Genomic DNA, 21,126 nt, shown 5'->3' with positions numbered 1-21,126 from the left:
AGCGGTCGTAGGAGAATCGCGATCCGCAGATTTCGAGTATCGGGTTCTCTACTTCCTGGATCGTGCCCTCCGGGTCCGCTACCTAGTGGAACTCGACTCCCCGGACAAGCGCCCCGTAGTTTCTGCGTTCAAAGTCCACTACCTGGTGAAACTCGACTTTCAGGACAAGCGCTCCGTGGTTCCGGTGTCAGTTTACAATAAATTATTCCAATTCATTTTTTGCGCAAGCCCAAATTCAGTAGCTGTCAGTGCGCTAATGAAATTTCTATAATCTTTTATAATTTTCTCATAATCTTCTTGGTTGAATGGGTCGATACTAAAATTGTAATAATTCTTACACAATATTTTTGATGTGTTCTAATACTGAAAATATTTATTAGTATTCGAGGTAGAACCCGAGGTCGTTAGAGGTCGTCGGAGGTGGTTGGCGGTGGTTGAACTTGGTCGAAGGTGGTTAGGGCTGGTTGCGGGTGATCGAGGTGGACGAGGAGGAGGACAAGAAAGTCGAGGAGAACAAGGTGAACGAGGAGGACGAGGATTTGTGCTCGGTGAGTTTGACATTGTTATAATATTTCATGACAATTTTCATCATATTTTATTTAAAATTTTTTAAACTTGTCCTGTTTACAAAATATTATTTCAATTCATTTTTCGCGCAAACACAAATTCGGTAGCTATGAATGCGGTAATAAAATTTATCGGATTATTAATACATAAATTAATTATATTAATTCTTGCACAATATTTTTGATGTGTTCTTATACTAATAATATTTATTATTATTCCAGGTAGAACCCGAGGTGGTTAGCGGTGGTCGCTGAAGGTGGTTGGCGGTGGCTGGAGGTGGTCGCAGGTGGACGAGGAGAACAACGTGGACTCGGAGGACGAGGATTTGTGCTCGGTGAGTTTGACATTGTTATAATATTTCGTGACAATTGTCATTATATTTTATTTAAAATTTTTTAAACTTGTCCTGTTTACAAAATCTTATTTCAATTCATTTTGCGCGCAAGCACAAATTCGGTAGCTATGAATGCGGTAATAAAATTTATCGTATTGTTGATTCATAAATTAATTATATTAATTCTTGCACAATATTTTTGATGTGTTCTTATACTGATAATATTTATTACTATTCCAGGTATAACCCGAGGTGGTTATCGGTGGTCGCTAAAGGTGGTTGGCGGTGGCTGGAAGTGGTCGGAGGTGGACGAGGAGGACGAGGATTTGTGCTCGGTGAGTTTAACATTGTTATGATATTTAATGATAATTTTTCAAACTTGTCATATTTACGATAAATTATTTCAATTCATTTTTCGCGCAAGCCCAAATTCAGTGGCTATCAATGCGTTAATAAAATTCAAATAATTTTTTATAATTTTCTCATGAACTTCTTGGGACAATGTGGCAATGAAAAAAGTATATTGATCCTTACGCAACATTTTTGATGAGTTCTAATACTTGAAATATTCATCAGCATTCGAGGTATAACCGGAGGTCGTCGGCAGTGGTTGTCGGAGGTGGTTAACGGTAGTTGCGGGTGATCGAAGTGGACGAGGCGGAGGACGAGGGGGAGGAGGACGAGGATGACGAGGATTTGTGGACTGTGAGTATAACATTTTTATAATATTTAATGGAGTGGGAGTAGGATCAGGAGTAGGAGTAGAAGTAGGAGTGGGATGAGGATCAAGAGTACGAGTGGAAGTGGGATCGAGAGTGGGAGTAGTTTCAGGAGTAGGATCAGGTGTAGGATCAGGAAAGGGATCAGGTGTCAAATCCAGAGTAGGATCAGAAGTGGGAGAAGGATCAATAGGAGAAATAGGATCAGGAGTAAGAGTTGGATCAGGAGTAGGATCTGAAGTGGGATCAGGGGTAGGACCAGGAGTAGGAGTGGGATCAGGATCAAGAGTAGAAGTGGAAGTGGGATCAGGAGTAAGATCAGGGTACGATCAGGAGCAGGACCAGGACTAGGATCAGGAGTGGGATCAGGAGTCAAATCAGAAGTAGGACCATGAGTAGGACCAGGTGTAGGATCAGGAGTAGAAGTAGGCGTTGGATCTGGAGCAGGAATAAGAGTAGGAATAGGATCAGGAATAAGAGTGGAAGTGGGGTCAGAAGTAGGTGTAAAAATAGGAGTAAAAGTGAGAATAGCAGTAAAAGTAGTAGTTGGGATCGGAATGGGAGTAGAAGTAGGAGTAGTAGGAGTTAATGTAAAATCAGAAGTAGGGGTGAAAGCAGTATGATTAGGAGTAGGAGAATGAGTAAAAGTAAAAGTAGAAGTAGGAATAGAAAAAGTATGAGTTGAAGTAGCAATAGAAGTAGTCGTAGTAGTAGGAGTAGGATCAGGAGTAGGTGTAGAAAAGGAAGTAGAAGTGTGGGTAGTAGTAGGATTAGGAGTTGGAGTGGGAATAGAAGTAGAAGCAGGAGTTGTAGAAGTGGCAGTAGGAGTCCTAATAAAAGTAGGAGAAGAAGTAGGAGTAGAATTAGGAGTAAAAGTAGGAGAAGGAGTAGGATCAGGATCAAGAGTGGGAGTGAGAGTGGGATCAGGAGTAGGGGTAGTCTCAGGAGTAGGATCAGGTGTAGGTCTTGTCTTTCCTGTACTCCGGCTCATCTTCTGATCACGGATATTGCTGTCTGCCTGCAACAGTGCCCCGAGGGATATTGAGAGAGTAGGTTTGAAAGGGATCAAAATCGGTCAACTCGTGGAAAGTGTTTTTTCGAGTTTTTCATTTACTTTGGGTTAAATCTTTCATAAATTCTCGAACCGGTAAACCTCGTTAGCACGCTCAACTTTAACCTTGCACTTACACTTTCCATAGCGTTAAAATTTTTAATTAAAAATTCATACTATAATGGAATTTCGCGAGATCAGCATAATTGTCATTAAAACACAATACCGAAACTCAGATTTAGAAAACGGGACGTGCATACCATACGAGGCAAACTGTGCTAGCTGCCAAAATCGTTTGGATCATTGCACTGCGTTCAAACACCACTTAGTCTTGCACGAAAACACGTGCTACGCTGCCTGTCCTAAAAACACGTACGAAACGATGGATTATAACTGCGAAGCCTGTCATGTATCCTGTGAAACTTGCAATGGCACTGGTGAAACTCAGTACATCGGTTGTCGGCCTGGACTTTATTTTTCCGAAGGTAAACTTTCATATGTTCATTTCGTTTCTGTAGTCAAATTATTCACCTCACTTTTACTTCAACAACTTGTTAGGGTCCCAGTTAGTAGTTGCAGCATCTTTGTAACTATAAGATTGATTTGCACACCGATAGGTACGTGCCTGGCTTCTTGTCCAACGGGATTTAGCCCTGATAAGAAAAGGCGAGAGTGTGTTCAGTGTCCCACGGGATGTTTGACGTGCACATCCTCCGGTTGCACCACTTGCATCCGTGACTGGAACTTGAACACTAACAGTTTCTGCGCCCCAGCGAGTCGTACGCGGTGCGACAGTACTGAATATTACGAAAACGGACGGTGCAAGAGATGCCATTCGACATGCGAGACTTGCGCCGGGCCCACTCCTGCGTCTCCTGCCAAGAGACACTGCTTCTGCAGGGTCAAATATGTGTCGCTCAATGCGAGGACGGTTACTATTCCGTCGCCCAGCCAGCTGGGAAACCTCTTTGTCTACCCTGCCTTCATACATGCAGGACCTGCACCTCCAGATTGAACTGTACCACTTGCAATGATGGACTTCAGCTGCAGAGTGGCGAGTGTAGATCTTTCTGTACTGACGGGTGAGTCGCGAAATGAATTAACCTCACGCACCATATCACGCGGACACTAATTTGATAAGGCCTTAAGACAATCTACAATATTGCTTTTATGAGTGAGGAATTCGTATAATATTGCTTTTACAGATATTACAGCGATTGTGGACAATGCGCAAAGTGTCACATGTCCTGCAGGACTTGTTCTGGACCCAGGAGAGATCAGTGTGTAACCTGCCCGAGAGGCTGGCAATTGACTGCAGGAGAATGTCATCCGGAATGTCCAGAAGGATTCTTTAGGACCAGTTTTGGATGTCAGAAGTGTCATCATTACTGCAAAACATGTAGAGGTGGTAAAATATGAGATCATTATCTAGTCTATTACTCACGGGGAACCTATATTCGTTTGGACTTTTAACGTCATTCTAATGTCAAATTGGTTTCAGCCGAAGGGCCGCTAGGGTGCACCTTGTGTCCTGCTCACTCAATGCTGGATGGGGGCCTTTGCATAGAATGTCTCAGTAGCCAATATTACGACTGGGTGACGCAACTCTGCAAAAGCTGTGACTCAAGCTGTCAGATATGTACGGGACCGGGAAAGTTTAGTTGCTTGTCATGCGCTGCTCCGTTGCACATCGACAAACTGAACAATCAATGCGTCCCTTGCTGTCCAGCTGGTATCAATAATGCCGAGGATCAAGACTGTTGTATATGTAATCCAGCAACGGGTGGGTTGAACTTATGCTTGATTCTGATAGTGAGATGTTTGATGAACCTGAACATTATTTTGTATCTCACTTACCATGTCAACATTTCATGATCCAGGTGGTTGCCGGAATAGCTCTCCAGCTGGAAAGCGGACAGTTTCCCGAGACGGAGGTCGGGGGGTTTCAGATAGCTTTGGCAGAACCGAGGATTCTGCATTATTAGCTGTAACAGCAGCCACTTCGTTTGCAGTTGCTATTTGCGTTGCATCAATCGCTTTGTTTGCCGTGATATTTGTCGCTCTTTAGGATAGTCATGATTTTCATCGAATTTAGGGTTCTTGAACTAATCTTAAAATCAGAGAAGCTGTGTATGTAAAATTCATTCCATGATTATGTAACATGAAAATCAAGCACATTTATAATCACGAGAAAACCTAATCAGCCCTGCCTATGACACTTAAGACGCAATATTAATTATGCATAATATTAGACTTATACTTGTCTGTTGCATGTACAGGCCATATCTAGGAGAAGAGAGTCGACTCCCGGCTACACAAAATTAGCCGTGCAGGTGGAACCTATGGATAAAAAATATTGTCTCTAATAGTGAATGTAGCTAATACAGCTTTAACCGTATATTGATTATGTTAATGATGTATTGTGACAAGATCGGAATTAGATAAGCTCTCTAAATACTATTTTCTAGTCTATTAATTTATATCATGTATGTGTAAATGTATATTTCTTCAGTTTATACAATCACTGCACTAGGATTACCCTTGCCACGTTTTATGGTGCGCTTGTGTAATTTGTATATTATTAACCTTACGTTTTACTCTATTTGCGACAAGTTGTGAGTGTTTCTAATTTCTTGGCAATTATTTATGTACATGTATGTGTATATATGTATATGTATACTTATGCATGTGTATATACATATATACACATGTTTAAAACTAGATTTTTACAATAAACACAGAGGTTTTAGTATATTCACATACGGATTTCTGTGTATAGGTATACTTGAACTAAAATATCCTTAACTCTAATACGGAGTTCTTCGTAATTCGCATTTGTTCTTGTAACCCAACGTCCTACATACGATGGCAAAAATCGAGATCCAACTTAACTGAGTCTCAAAGCCCTGTTGACATAAAAGCAGCTATTTGATAGAAATTATAGTTTATAGTTTACACAGCCCATTGCATGATATTTCATTATAAATACATATGTTTCAATGTATTTAGGAATAATTTATCAAATATACAGAGGTCATGTGCAAATAATAAATGAATTCGACCGCAGTTTGATGTATTCATTAGAGCTTTAACAATAAATTTAAGCTTTGTTACTTCTTTTATTTTATTATGGATAATCAAAAACATTTCCAACTATTCGTGCTGTGGAAGCATGGGGATTAAACCAAATGTAGCAAAAGATTAGAAACAGTGTATGTAGAGTACGGGTATTTTTCTAATAATGCAAACACGTGCCGCTAGCTTAGTTTTGACATATCTAGAATACCACGCCTTGCGAATTAGCTTTCCAGACAGAGATGAATGATGAATTTTAAGGACTGCATTATCGTTGTTGAATACTCTATGCCTCGTGGGAAACGAAAATCTGTAACGATAAAATTGATGCACCGGATCATCGTCGACTTTAAATTTTGAAATCTCCTACCATTTCCGAACACCTCCAACCATCCTACTTACCGATATTACTAGATTAGCTATGATATTAAAAGAGAAGAATTATTCATTTCGAAATGGGATTCTATTCGACGCGCGCTCGATGTATTCCACAACATTAGTATTCATAATTATTCCAACAACTTTTCATTTGCTCTCTCGATCTTGAATTTTCATAGGCATGTAATCGAAACGCTGTTTTAGCTGGTCGCAAGTGAAGTATCTGCGTTGGGTGGAGGAGCAGAATTGTTTTTCGTAAAGTATTCGGATGGAAAAAAATTCAGAGTAACTGTAATACATCACGGATGCGCTAATTTTGATTAAGATGAAATGGATTCTCCGTACATGAGACAGTATTTAACGCAGCGTAGTGATTTAAAGACCTAAGAAGGTGATAGGAAGAGAAGGAACGAGGCTTCTTAACACTTCGAGTGTATTTTAACACACATTTGAAATGTACGAGCAAAATTTTTCATCATCCAACTGTCGCAGAACGGCAGCGTTATCAGCTGACCCGTTAACTGAAGGATATATCTTCAGTCAACGGCTGACCATCGAAGGGCCTGGCCGCTTGAGTCTGGAATCGGCAGGAGAGATAAAGTAAAATCATTATACATAAATGTGAAAACTAAAATCATTATACATCGTATCATATCATCATACATCATACATCATACATCATACATCATCATACATAGTATCAAAGTTCGAAACCAAAGTTTGGATGTCGGATGTTCAGAAAGTGACGTCACCAATTTAAAATCAGCCAGCCGAATTCCTCAGTCGGGAAACAACCGCGCAGTAGAGCGGACGGATAAGAGTCGCGCTCCGCAAATTTCGAGTACCGGGTTCTCAACCTCTCGGATCCCGCGCTTTGGGTCCGCTACGATTTCGAGTACCGGGTTCTCAACCTCCCGGATCCTGCGCTTCGGGTCCGCTACGCGGTGAAACTCGACTTTCAGGATAAGCGCTCCGTGGTTCCTGGTTCATGTTTACAATAAATTATTTCAATTCGTTTTTCGCGCAAGCCGAAATTCAGTAACTGTCAGTCCGCTAATAAAATTTCTCGACTTCCAGGATAAGCGCTCCGTGGTTCCTGGTTCATGTTTACAATAAATTATTTCGATTCGTTTTTCGCGCAAGCCGAAATTCAGTAGCTGTCAGTCCGCTAACAAAATTTCTCGACTTCCAGGATAAGCGCTCCTTGGTTCCTGGTTCATGTTTACAATAAATTATTTCAATTCGTTTTTCGCGCAAGCCGAAATTCAGTAGCTGTCAGTCCGCTAACAAAATTTCTCGACTTCCAGGATAAGCGCTCCTTGGTTCCTGGTTCATGTTTACAATAAATTATTTCAATTCGTTCTTCGCGCAAGCCGAAATTCAGTAGCTGTCAGTCAGCTAATAAATTTTCTCGATTTCCAGGATAAGCGCTCCGTGGTTCCTGGTTCATGTTTACAATAAATTATTTCAATTCGTTTTTCGCGCAAGCCGAAATTCAGTAGCTGTCAGTCCGCTAACAAAATTTCTCGACTTCCAGGATAAGCGCTCCGTGGTTCCTGGTTCATGTTTACAATAAATTATTTCAATTCGTTTTTCGCGCAAGCCGAAATTCAGTAGCTGTCAGTCCGCTAACAAAATTTCTCGACTTCCAGGATAAGCGCTCCTTGGTTCCTGGTTCATGTTTACAATAAATTAGTTCGATTCGTTTTTCGCGCAAGCCGAAATTCAGTAGCTGTCAGTCCGCTAACAAAATTTCTCGACTTCCAGGATAAGCGCTCCTTGGTTCCTGGTTCATGTTTACAATAAATTATTTCAATTCGTTCTTCGCGCAAGCCGAAATTCAGTAGCTGTCAGTCAGCTAATAAATTTTCTCGATTTCCAGGATAAGCGCTCCGTGGTTCCTGGTTCATGTTTACAATAAATTATTTCAATTCGTTTTTCGCGCAAGCCGAAATTCAGTAGCTGTCAGTCCGCTAACAAAATTTCTCGACTTCCAGGATAAGCGCTCCGTGGTTCCTGGTTCATGTTTACAATAAATTATTTCAATTCGTTTTTCGCGCAAGCCGAAATTCAGTAGCTGTCAGTCCGCTAACAAAATTTCTCGACTTCCAGGATAAGCGCTCCGTGGTTCCTGGTTCATGTTTACAATCAATTATTTCGATTCGTTTTTCGCGCAAGCCGAAATTCAGTAGCTGTCAGTCCGCTAACAAAATTTCTCGACTTCCAGGATAAGCGCTCCGTGGTTCCTGGTTCATGTTTACAATAAATTATTTCAATTCGTTTTTCGCGCAAGCCGAAATTCAGTAGCTGTCAGTCCGCTAATAAATTTTCTCGATTTCCAGGATAAGCGCTCCGTGGTTCCTGGTTCATGTTTACAATAAATTATTTCAATTCGTTTTTCGCGCAAGCCGAAATTCAGTAGCTGTTAGTACGCTAATAAAATTTCTATAACTTTATAATCTTCTCATAATCTTTTTGGTAAAATATGTAGACAAAAAAATTATATTAAACCTTACACATTATCTTTGATTTGTTCTCATGCTGAAAATATTTATTAGTATTCGAGGTATAACTCTAGGTGGATGGCGGTGGTCGTTGGGGGTGGTTAGGGGTGCTTGCGTGTAATCAAGGTGATTCCGGCGGAGGGGGACGAGGATTTGTGCTCGGTGAGTTTAACGGTTTTATAATATTCGATGGCAATTGTAATTATATTTCATCTAATCTTTTTCAAACTTGTCATCTTTACAATAAATTATTTCGATTCATTCTTCGCGCAAGCACAAATTCAGTAGCTATAAATGCGGTAGTGAAATTTATTCTACTATCAATCAATTAATTAATTATATTAATTCTTACACAATATTTCTGATGTGTTCTTATACTGAAAATCTTTATTATTATGGCAGGTATACCCGTGGTGGTTATCGGTGGTTGTTGGGGGTGATTGGCGGTGGTTGAAGGTGTTCGGAATTTGACGAGGAGGAGGACGAGGAGAACGAGGATATGTGCTCGGTGAGTAAAACACTTTTATAATATTTAACGGCAATTGTAATTATATTTCATCTGAAATAGTACAAACTTGTCACGTTTACAATAAATTATTTCAATTCATTTCTCGTGCAAGCACATATTCAGTGACTTTGAATAAGTTTATACAATTTATTATATTATTAATTGATTAATTAATATTCTTATAATATTAAATGGCAACTGTAATTATATTTCATCTGAAATATTACAAACTTGTCACGTTTACAATAAATTATTTCAATTCATTTCTCGTGCAAGCACATATTCAGTGACTTTGAATAAGTTTATACAATTCATTATATTATTAATTGATTAATTAATATTCTTATAATATTAAATGGCAATTGTAATTATATTTTATCTGAAATATTACAAACTTGTCACGTTTACAATAAATTATTTCAATTCCTTTCTCGTGCAAGCACATATTCAGTAGCTATGATTATTCTTATACAATTTATTGTATTACTAATTAAGTAATTAATTATATTAGTCCTTATAAAATATTTTTGATGTGTTCTCATACTGAAAATATTTATCACTATTCCAGGTATAACCCGGGGTGGTTGGCGGTGGTTGGAGGTGGACGAGGAGGAGGACGAGGACCAGGAGGAGGACGAGGTGGACGAGGAGGAGGACGAGATGGCCGAGGAGGCGGCGGGACGGGTCGTGGGAGAGGAGAGGAGTGGCGGGGGCGGGAAGGGGGAGGGGCAGGGAAGGGAAGGGAAGGGGGAGAAGTGGGCGGGGAGGGGAGCGGGGAGGGGAAGGGAAGGGAAGGGAAGGGAAGGGAAGGGAAGGGAAGGGCGGGAGGGAGGGAGGGAGGGAGGGAGGGTGGGTGGGAGGGTGGGAGGAGGGGTGGGTGGGAGGGAGGGAGGGAGGGAGGGAGGGAGGGAGGGAGGGAGGCCGGATGTCAGTGCGAGCCCGTTAAAGTTAATAGAGCATGGCACGCACCCCCCCCCCCCCCCCCCGACCCCGTCCCTCCCTCCCTCCCACCCACCCCTCCTCCCACCCTCCCACCCACCCTCCCTCCCTCCCTCCCTCCCTCCCGCCCGACCCTTCCCTTCCCTTCCCTTCCCTTCCCTTCCCCTCCCCTCTCCCCTCCCCGCCCACCTCTCCCCCTTCCCTTCCCTTCCCTGCCCCTCCCCCTTCACGCCCCCGCCACTCCTCTCCTCTCCCACGACCCGTCCCGCGGCCTCCTCAGCCACCTCGTCCTCCTCCTCGTCCACCTCGTCCTCCTCCTGGTCCTCGTCCACCTCCAACCACCGCCAACCACCCCGGGTTATACCTGGAATAGTGATAAATATTTTCAGTATGAGAACACATCAAAAATATTTTATAAGGACTAATATAATTAATTACTTAATTAGTAATATAATAAATTGTATAAGATTATTCATAGCTACTGAATATGTGCTTGCGCGAAAAATGAATTGAAATAATTTAATGTAAACATGACTAGTTTGAAATATTTTAGATCAAATATAATTACAATTGCCATTTAATATTATAAGAATATTAATTAATCAATTAATAATATAATAAATTGTATAAACTTATTCAAAGTCACTGAATATGTGCTTGCACGAGAAATGAATTGAAATAATTTATTGTAAACGTGACAAGTTTGTAATATTTCAGATGAAATATAATTACAGTTGCCATTTAATATTATAAGAATATTAATTAATCAATTAATAATATAATAAATTGTATAAACTTATTCAAAGTCACTGAATATGTGCTTGCACGAGAAATGAATTGAAATAATTTATTGTAAACGTGACAAGTTTGTAATATTTCAGATGAAATATAATTACAATTGCCGTTAAATATTATAAAAGTGTTTTACTCACCGAGCACATATCCTCGTTCTCCTCGTCCTCCTCCTCGTCAAATTCCGAACACCTTCAACCACCGCCAATCACCCCCAACAACCACCGATAACCACCACGGGTATACCTGCCATAATAATAAAGATTTTCAGTATAAGAACACATCAGAAATATTGTGTAAGAATTAATATAATTAATTAATTGATTGATAGTAGAATAAATTTCACTACCGCATTTATAGCTACTGAATTTGTGCTTGCGCGAAGAATGAATCGAAATAATTTGTTGTAAAGATGACAAGTTTGAAAAAGATTAGATGAAATATAATTACAATTGCCATCGAATATTATAAAACCGTTAAACTCACCGAGCACAAATCCTCGTCCCCCTCCGCCGGAATCACCTTGATTACACGCAAGCACCCCTAACCACCCCCAACGACCACCGCCATCCACCTAGAGTTATACCTCGAATACTAATAAATATTTTCAGCATGAGAACAAATCAAAGATAATGTGTAAGGTTTAATATAATTTTTTTGTCTACATATTTTACCAAAAAGATTATGAGAAGATTATAAAGTTATAGAAATTTTATTAGCGTACTAACAGCTACTGAATTTCGGCTTGCGCGAAAAACGAATTGAAATAATTTATTGTAAACATGAACCAGGAACCACGGAGCGCTTATCCTGGAAATCGAGAAAATTTATTAGCGGACTGACAGCTACTGAATTTCGGCTTGCGCGAAAAACGAATTGAAATAATTTATTGTAAACATGAACCAGGAACCAAGGAGCGCTTATCCTGGAAGTCGAGAAATTTTGTTAGCGGACTGACAGCTACTGAATTTCGGCTTGCGCGAAAAACGAATTGAAATAATTTATTGTAAACATGAACCAGGAACCACGGAGCGCTTATCCTGGAAATCGAGAAAATTTATTAGCGGACTGACAGCTACTGAATTTCGGCTTGCGCGAAAAACGAATTGAAATAATTTATTGTAAACATGAACCAGGAACCACGGAGCGCTTATCCTGGAAATCGAGAAAATTTATTAGCGGACTGACAGCTACTGAATTTCGGCTTGCGCGAAAAACGAATTGAAATAATTTATTGTAAACATGAACCAGGAACCAAGGAGCGCTTATCCTGGAAGTCGAGAAATTTTGTTAGCGGACTGACAGCTACTGAATTTCGGCTTGCGCGAAAAACGAATTGAAATAATTTATTGTAAACATGAACCAGGAACCACGGAGCGCTTATCCTGGAAATCGAGAAAATTTATTAGCTGACTGACAGCTACTGAATTTCGGCTTGCGCGAAGAACGAATTGAAATAATTTATTGTAAACATGAACCAGGAACCAAGGAGCGCTTATCCTGGAAGTCGAGAAATTTTGTTAGCGGACTGACAGCTACTGAATTTCGGCTTGCGCGAAAAACGAATCGAAATAATTTATTGTAAACATGAACCAGGAACCACGGAGCGCTTATCCTGGAAGTCGAGAAATTTTATTAGCGGACTGACAGTTACTGAATTTCGGCTTGCGCGAAAAACGAATTGAAATAATTTATTGTAAACATGAACCAGGAACCACGGAGCGCTTATCCTGAAAGTCGAGTTTCACCGCGTAGCGGACCCGAAGCGCAGGATCCGGGAGGTTGAGAACCCGGTACTCGAAATCGTAGCGGACCCAAAGCGCGGGATCCGAGAGGTTGAGAACCCGGTACTCGAAATTTGCGGAGCGCGACTCTTATCCGTCCGCTCTACTGCGCGGTTGTTTCCCGACTGAGGAATTCGGCTGGCTGATTTTAAATTGGTGACGTCACTTTCTGAACATCCGACATCCAAACTTTGGTTTCGAACTTTGATACTATGTATGATGATGTATGATGTATGATGTATGATGTATGATGATATGATACGATGTATAATGATTTTAGTTTTCACATTTATGTATAATGATTTTACTTTATCTCTCCTGCCGATTCCAGACTCAAGCGGCCAGGCCCTTCGATGGTCAGCCGTTGACTGAAGATATATCCTTCAGTTAACGGGTCAGCTGATAACGCTGCCGTTCTGCGACAGTTGGATGATGAAAAATTTTGCTCGTACATTTCAAATGTGTGTTAAAATACACTCGAAGTGTTAAGAAGCCTCGTTCCTTCTCTTCCTATCACCTTCTTAGGTCTTTAAATCACTACGCTGCGTTAAATACTGTCTCATGTACGGAGAATCCATTTCATCTTAATCAAAATTAGCGCATCCGTGATGTATTACAGTTACTCTGAATTTTTTTCCATCCGAATACTTTACGAAAAACAATTCTGCTCCTCCACCCAACGCAGATACTTCACTTGCGACCAGCTAAAACAGCGTTTCGATTACATGCCTATGAAAATTCAAGATCGAGAGAGCAAATGAAAAGTTGTTGGAATAATTATGAATACTAATGTTGTGGAATACATCGAGCGCGCGTCGAATAGAATCCCATTTCGAAATGAATAATTCTTCTCTTTTAATATCATAGCTAATCTAGTAATATCGGTAAGTAGGATGGTTGGAGGTGTTCGGAAATGGTAGGAGATTTCAAAATTTAAAGTCGACGATGATCCGGTGCATCAATTTTATCGTTACAGATTTTCGTTTCCCACGAGGCATAGAGTATTCAACAACGATAATGCAGTCCTTAAAATTCATCATTCATCTCTGTCTGGAAAGCTAATTCGCAAGGCGTGGTATTCTAGATATGTCAAAACTAAGCTAGCGGCACGTGTTTGCATTATTAGAAAAATACCCGTACTCTACATACACTGTTTCTAATCTTTTGCTACATTTGGTTTAATCCCCATGCTTCCACAGCACGAATAGTTGGAAATGTTTTTGATTATCCATAATAAAATAAAAGAAGTAACAAAGCTTAAATTTATTGTTAAAGCTCTAATGAATACATCAAACTGCGGTCGAATTCATTTATTATTTGCACATGACCTCTGTATATTTGATAAATTATTCCTAAATACATTGAAACATATGTATTTATAATGAAATATCATGCAATGGGCTGTGTAAACTATAAACTATAATTTCTATCAAATAGCTGCTTTTATGTCAACAGGGCTTTGAGACTCAGTTAAGTTGGATCTCGATTTTTGCCATCGTATGTAGGACGTTGGGTTACAAGAACAAATGCGAATTACGAAGAACTCCGTATTAGAGTTAAGGATATTTTAGTTCAAGTATACCTATACACAGAAATCCGTATGTGAATATACTAAAACCTCTGTGTTTATTGTAAAAATCTAGTTTTAAACATGTGTATATATGTATATACACATGCATAAGTATACATATACATATATACACATACATGTACATAAATAATTGCCAAGAAATTAGAAACACTCACAACTTGTCGCAAATAGAGTAAAACGTAAGGTTAATAATATACAAATTACACAAGCGCACCATAAAACGTGGCAAGGGTAATCCTAGTGCAGTGATTGTATAAACTGAAGAAATATACATTTACACATACATGATATAAATTAATAGACTAGAAAATAGTATTTAGAGAGCTTATCTAATTCCGATCTTGTCACAATACATCATTAACATAATCAATATACGGTTAAAGCTGTATTAGCTACATTCACTATTAGAGACAATATTTTTTATCCATAGGTTCCACCTGCACGGCTAATTTTGTGTAGCCGGGAGTCGACTCTCTTCTCCTAGATATGGCCTGTACATGCAACAGACAAGTATAAGTCTAATATTATGCATAATTAATATTGCGTCTTAAGTGTCATAGGCAGGGCTGATTAGGTTTTCTCGTGATTATAAATGTGCTTGATTTTCATGTTACATAATCATGGAATGAATTTTACATACACAGCTTCTCTGATTTTAAGATTAGTTCAAGAACCCTAAATTCGATGAAAATCATGACTATCCTAAAGAGCGACAAATATCACGGCAAACAAAGCGATTGATGCAACGCAAATAGCAACTGCAAACGAAGTGGCTGCTGTTACAGCTAATAATGCAGAATCCTCGGTTCTGCCAAAGCTATCTGAAACCCCCCGACCTCCGTCTCGGGAAACTGTCCGCTTTCCAGCTGGAGAGCTATTCCGGCAACCACCTGGATCATGAAATGTTGACATGGTAAGTGAGATACAAAATAATGTTCAGGTTCATCAAACATCTCACTATCAGAATCAAGCATAAGTTCAACCCACCCGTTGCTGGATTACATATACAACAGTCTTGATCCTCGGCATTATTGATACCAGCTGGACAGCAAGGGACGCATTGATTGTTCAGTTTGTCGATGTGCAACGGAGCAGCGCATGACAAGCAACTAAACTTTCCCGGTCCCGTACATATCTGACAGCTTGAGTCACAGCTTTTGCAGAGTTGCGTCACCCAGTCGTAATATTGGCTACTGAGACATTCTATGCAAAGGCCCCCATCCAGCATTGAGTGAGCAGGACACAAGGTGCACCCTAGCGGCCCTTCGGCTGAAACCAATTTGACATTAGAATGACGTTAAAAGTCCAAACGAATATAGGTTCCCCGTGAGTAATAGACTAGATAATGATCTCATATTTTACCACCTCTACATGTTTTGCAGTAATGATGACACTTCTGACATCCAAAACTGGTCCTAAAGAATCCTTCTGGACATTCCGGATGACATTCTCCTGCAGTCAATTGCCAGCCTCTCGGGCAGGTTACACACTGATCTCTCCTGGGTCCAGAACAAGTCCTGCAGGACATGTGACACTTTGCGCATTGTCCACAATCGCTGTAATATCTGTAAAAGCAATATTATACGAATTCCTCACTCATAAAAGCAATATTGTAGATTGTCTTAAGGCCTTATCAAATTAGTGTCCGCGTGATATGGTGCGTGAGGTTAATTCATTTCGCGACTCACCCGTCAGTACAGAAAGATCTACACTCGCCACTCTGCAGCTGAAGTCCATCATTGCAAGTGGTACAGTTCAATCTGGAGGTGCAGGTCCTGCATGTATGAAGGCAGGGTAGACAAAGAGGTTTCCCAGCTGGCTGGGCGACGGAATAGTAACCGTCCTCGCATTGAGCGACACATATTTGACCCTGCAGAAGCAGTGTCTCTTGGCAGGAGACGCAGGAGTGGGCCCGGCGCAAGTCTCGCATGTCGAATGGCATCTCTTGCACCGTCCGTTTTCGTAATATTCAGTACTGTCGCACCGCGTACGACTCGCTGGGGCGCAGAAACTGTTAGTGTTCAAGTTCCAGTCACGGATGCAAGTGGTGCAACCGGAGGATGTGCACGTCAAACATCCCGTGGGACACTGAACACACTCTCGCCTTTTCTTATCAGGGCTAAATCCCGTTGGACAAGAAGCCAGGCACGTACCTATCGGTGTGCAAATCAATCTTATAGTTACAAAGATGCTGCAACTACTAACTGGGACCCTAACAAGTTGTTGAAGTAAAAGTGAGGTGAATAATTTGACTACAGAAACGAAATGAACATATGAAAGTTTACCTTCGGAAAAATAAAGTCCAGGCCGACAACCGATGTACTGAGTTTCACCAGTGCCATTGCAAGTTTCACAGGATACATGACAGGCTTCGCAGTTATAATCCATCGTTTCGTACGTGTTTTTAGGACAGGCAGCGTAGCACGTGTTTTCGTGCAAGACTAAGTGGTGTTTGCACGCAGTGCAATGATCCAAACGATTTTGGCAGCTAGCACAGTTTGCCTCGTATGGTATGCACGTCCCGTTTTCTAAATCTGAGTTTCGGTATTGTGTTTTAATGACAATTATGCTGATCTCGCGAAATTCCATTATAGTATGAATTTTTAATTAAAAATTTTAACGCTATGGAAAGTGTAAGTGCAAGGTTAAAGTTGAGCGTGCTAACGAGGTTTACCGGTTCGAGAATTTATGAAAGATTTAACCCAAAGTAAATGAAAAACTCGAAAAAACACTTTCCACGAGTTGACCGATTTTGATCCCTTTCAAACCTACTCTCTCAATATCCCTCGGGGCACTGTTGCAGGCAGACAGCAATATCCGTGATCAGAAGATGAGCCGGAGTACAGGAAAGACAAGACCTACACCTGATCCTACTCCTGAGACTACCCCTACTCCTGATCCCACTCTCACTCCCACTCTTGATCCTGATCCTACTCCTTCTCCTACTTTTACTCCTAATTCTACTCCTACTTCTTCTCCTACTTTTATTAGGACTCCTACTGCCACTTCTACAACTCCTGCTTCTACTTCTATTCCCACTCCAACTCCTAATCCTACTACTACCCACACTTCTACTTCCTTTTCTACACCTACTCCTGATCCTACTCCTACTACTACGACTACTTCTATTGCTACTTCAACTCATACTTTTTCTATTCCTACTTCTACTTTTACTTTTACTCATTCTCCTACTCCTAATCATACTGCTTTCACCCCTACTTCTGATTTTACATTAACTCCTACTACTCCTACTTCTACTCCCATTCCGATCCCAACTACTACTTTTACTGCTATTCTCACTTTTACTCCTATTTTTACACCTACTTCTGACCCCACTTCCACTCTTATTCCTGATCCTATTCCTACTCTTATTCCTGCTCCAGATCCAACGCCTACTTCTACTCCTGATCCTACACCTGGTCCTACTCATGGTCCTACTTCTGATTTGACTCCTGATCCCACTCCTGATCCTAGTCCTGGTCCTGCTCCTGATCGTACCCTGATCTTACTCCTGATCCCACTTCCACTTCTACTCTTGATCCTGATCCCACTCCTACTCCTGGTCCTACCCCTGATCCCACTTCAGATCCTACTCCTGATCCAACTCTTACTCCTGATCCTATTTCTCCTATTGATCCTTCTCCCACTTCTGATCCTACTCTGGATTTGACACCTGATCCCTTTCCTGATCCTACACCTGATCCTACTCCTGAAACTACTCCCACTCTCGATCCCACTTCCACTCGTACTCTTGATCCTCATCCCACTCCTACTTCTACTCCTACTCCTGATCCTACTCCCACTCCATTAAATATTATAAAAATGTTATACTCACAGTCCACAAATCCTCGTCATCCTCGTCCTCCTCCCCCTCGTCCTCCGCCTCGTCCACTTCGATCACCCGCAACTACCGTTAACCACCTCCGACAACCACTGCCGACGACCTCCGGTTATACCTCGAATGCTGATGAATATTTCAAGTATTAGAACTCATCAAAAATGTTGCGTAAGGATCAATATACTTTTTTCATTGCCACATTGTCCCAAGAAGTTCATGAGAAAATTATAAAAAATTATTTGAATTTTATTAACGCATTGATAGCCACTGAATTTGGGCTTGCGCGAAAAATGAATTGAAATAATTTATCGTAAATATGACAAGTTTGAAAAATTATCATTAAATATCATAACAATGTTAAACTCACCGAGCACAAATCCTCGTCCTCCTCGTCCACCTCCGACCACTTCCAGCCACCGCCAACCACCTTTAGCGACCACCGATAACCACCTCGGGTTATACCTGGAATAGTAATAAATATTATCAGTATAAGAACACATCAAAAATATTGTGCAAGAATTAATATAATTAATTTATGAATCAACAATACGATAAATTTTATTACCGCATTCATAGCTACCGAATTTGTGCTTGCGCGCAAAATGAATTGAAATAAGATTTTGTAAACAGGACAAGTTTAAAAAATTTTAAATAAAATATAATGACAATTGTCACGAAATATTATAACAATGTCAAACTCACCGAGCACAAATCCTCGTCCTCCGAGTCCACGTTGTTCTCCTCGTCCACCTGCGACCACCTCCAGCCACCGCCTTCCACCTCCAGCGACCACCGCTAACCACCTCTGGTTATACCTTGAATAGTCATCAATATTTTTAGTATACGAACATATTAAAAATATCGTGTAAGGATTACCATAATTATTTAACTAAATAATAATATAATAAATTTCATTAGCGCATTTGTAGCTACTGAATTTGCTTTTCAGCGAAAAATGAATTCAAATAATTCATTGTAAAGACGACGAGTTTGAAAAATTTTAGATGAAATATAATTACAATTGCCGTTAAATAATATGAAAATGTTTCACTCACTGTTCACAAATCCTCGTCCTCCGAGTCCACGTTGTTCTCCTCGTCCACCTGCGACCACCTCCAGCCACCGCCAACCACCTTTAGCGACCACCGATAACCACCTCGGGTTATACCTGGAATAGTAATAAATATTATCAGTATAAGAACACATCAAAAATATTGTGCAAGAATTAATATAATTAATTTATGAATCAACAATACGATAAATTTTATTACCGCATTCATAGCTACCGAATTTGTGCTTGCGCGCAAAATGAATTGAAATAAGATTTTGTAAACAGGACAAGTTTAAAAAATTTTAAATAAAATATAATGACAATTGTCACGAAATATTATAACAATGTCAAACTCACCGAGCACAAATCCTCGTCCTCCGAGTTCACGTTGTTCTCCTCGTCCACCTGCGACCACCTCCAGCCACCGCCAACCACCTTCAGCGACCACCGCTAACCACCTCGGGTTCTACCTGGAATAATAATAAATATTATTAGTATAAGAACACATCAAAAATATTGTGCAAGAATTAATATAATTAATTTATGTATTAATAATACGATAAATTTTATTACCGCATTCATAGCTACCGAATTTGTGCTTGCGCGAAAAATGAATTGAAATAATATTTTGTAAACAGGACAAGTTTAAAAAATTTTAAATAAAATATGATGAAAATTGTCATGAAATATTATAACAATGTCAAACTCACCGAGCACAAATCCTCGTCCTCCTCGTTCACCTTGTTCTCCTCGACTTTCTTGTCCTCCTCCTCGTCCACCTCGATCACCCGCAACCAGCCCTAACCACCTTCGACCAAGCTCAACCACCGCCAACCACCTCCGACGACCTCTAACGACCTCGGGTTCTACCTCGAATACTAATAAATATTTTCAGTATTAGAACACATCAAAAATATTGTGTAAGAATTATTACAATTTTAGTATCGACCCATTCAACCAAGAAGATTATGAGAAAATTATAAAAGATTATAGAAATTTCATTAGCGCACTGACAGCTACTGAATTTGGGCTTGCGCAAAAAATGAATTGGAATAATTTATTGTAAACTGACACCGGAACCACGGAGCGCTTGTCCTGAAAGTCGAGTTTCACCAGGTAGTGGACTTTGAACGCAGAAACTACGGGGCGCTTGTCCGGGGAGTCGAGTTCCACTAGGTAGCGGACCCGGAGGGCACGATCCAGGAAGTAGAGAACCCGATACTCGAAATCTGCGGATCGCGATTCTCCTACGACCGCTCTGCTGCGCGGTTGTTTCCAGACTGAGGAATTCGGCTAGCTGATTTCAGATTGATGACGTCAAGTGAAAAAAAAATTTGCGTGACATCACCTTCTGAACATTCGAACATCCAAACTTTAGTTCCGAACTTTGATGCCATGAATGATGATGTATGATGTAATGTATGATGTATGATGTAAGATGATACGATATGATGTATTATTGTTTCAGTTTCCACATTTCAGACTAGAAATACGCACTTCATGTTTCTTGCCGATTCCAGACTCAAGCGGCTAGGTCTTCCGATGGTCAGCCGTTGACTCAAGATATATTCTTCAGTTAACGGGTCAGATAATAACGCTGCCGTTCTGCGACAGTTGTATAATAAAAAATTTTGCTCTTACCTTTCTAATGTGTGTTCAAATACACTTAAAGTTTTAAGAAGCTTCGTTCTTCCTCTCACTATCACCTTTTTACGTCTTTTAATCACTACACTGCGTTCAATACTGTTTCATACATGGAGCATCCATTTCATAACGATCAAAATTAGCGCATCCGTGATGTATTACAGTTACTCTGAATTTTCTTCTAACGGAACAGTTTCCGAAAAACAATTCAGCTTGTCTACCCAACGTATATACTTTACTTGCGACCAGCTAAAACAGCGTTTGGATTCAATGCTTACGAAAATTCAAGATCGAGACAGCAAATGAAAAGTTGTTGGAAGAATTATGAATAATAATGATATGGAATATATC

At 40.3% G+C, this 21,126-nt stretch overlaps 2 protein-coding genes, 1 long non-coding RNA gene and 2 pseudogenes across 4 annotated transcripts; 2 read left to right on the top strand and 3 right to left on the bottom strand.

The window, feature by feature from the left end:
- Positions 1–1,771: 1,771 nt before the first annotated feature.
- Positions 1,772–2,611, bottom strand: LOC124294424 (endoglucanase A-like). Its single transcript, XM_046739400.1, has one exon. It carries the CDS (start codon positions 2,609–2,611, stop codon positions 1,772–1,774), a length of 840 nt encoding a protein of 279 aa, XP_046595356.1.
- Positions 2,612–2,852: 241 nt separating this feature from the next.
- LOC124294419 lies at positions 2,853–5,135 on the top strand (annotated as a pseudogene).
- A 9,413-nt stretch (positions 5,136–14,548) lies between these two features.
- On the bottom strand, positions 14,549–16,831 carry LOC124294414 (annotated as a pseudogene).
- Positions 16,832–17,072: 241 nt separating this feature from the next.
- Positions 17,073–17,912, top strand: LOC107223101 (endoglucanase A-like). Its single transcript, XM_046739379.1, has one exon. It carries the CDS (start codon positions 17,073–17,075, stop codon positions 17,910–17,912), a length of 840 nt encoding a protein of 279 aa, XP_046595335.1.
- Positions 17,913–18,493: 581 nt separating this feature from the next.
- On the bottom strand, positions 18,494–19,868 carry LOC124296649. Of its 2 annotated transcripts, none has more exons than XR_006906428.1 (3): positions 19,136–19,161; positions 18,783–18,895; positions 18,494–18,542 (listed from the first exon to the last, which is right to left on the bottom strand). It is a non-coding gene; the product is annotated as an uncharacterized LOC124296649 (long non-coding RNA). The 2 variants fall into 2 exon arrangements; XR_006906429.1 differs by lacking the exon at positions 19,136–19,161 and adding an exon at positions 19,842–19,868 and having other exon boundaries at positions 18,530–18,542.
- Positions 19,869–21,126: the final 1,258 nt, after the last annotated feature.

The sequence above is a fragment of the Neodiprion lecontei genome, chromosome 1 (assembly GCF_021901455.1).
Source record: "Neodiprion lecontei isolate iyNeoLeco1 chromosome 1, iyNeoLeco1.1, whole genome shotgun sequence".
NCBI lineage: Eukaryota > Metazoa > Arthropoda > Insecta > Hymenoptera > Diprionidae > Neodiprion > Neodiprion lecontei.
Note: the sequence above shows the minus strand (reverse complement) of the source record. Positions and strands in the feature narration are given on the sequence as shown.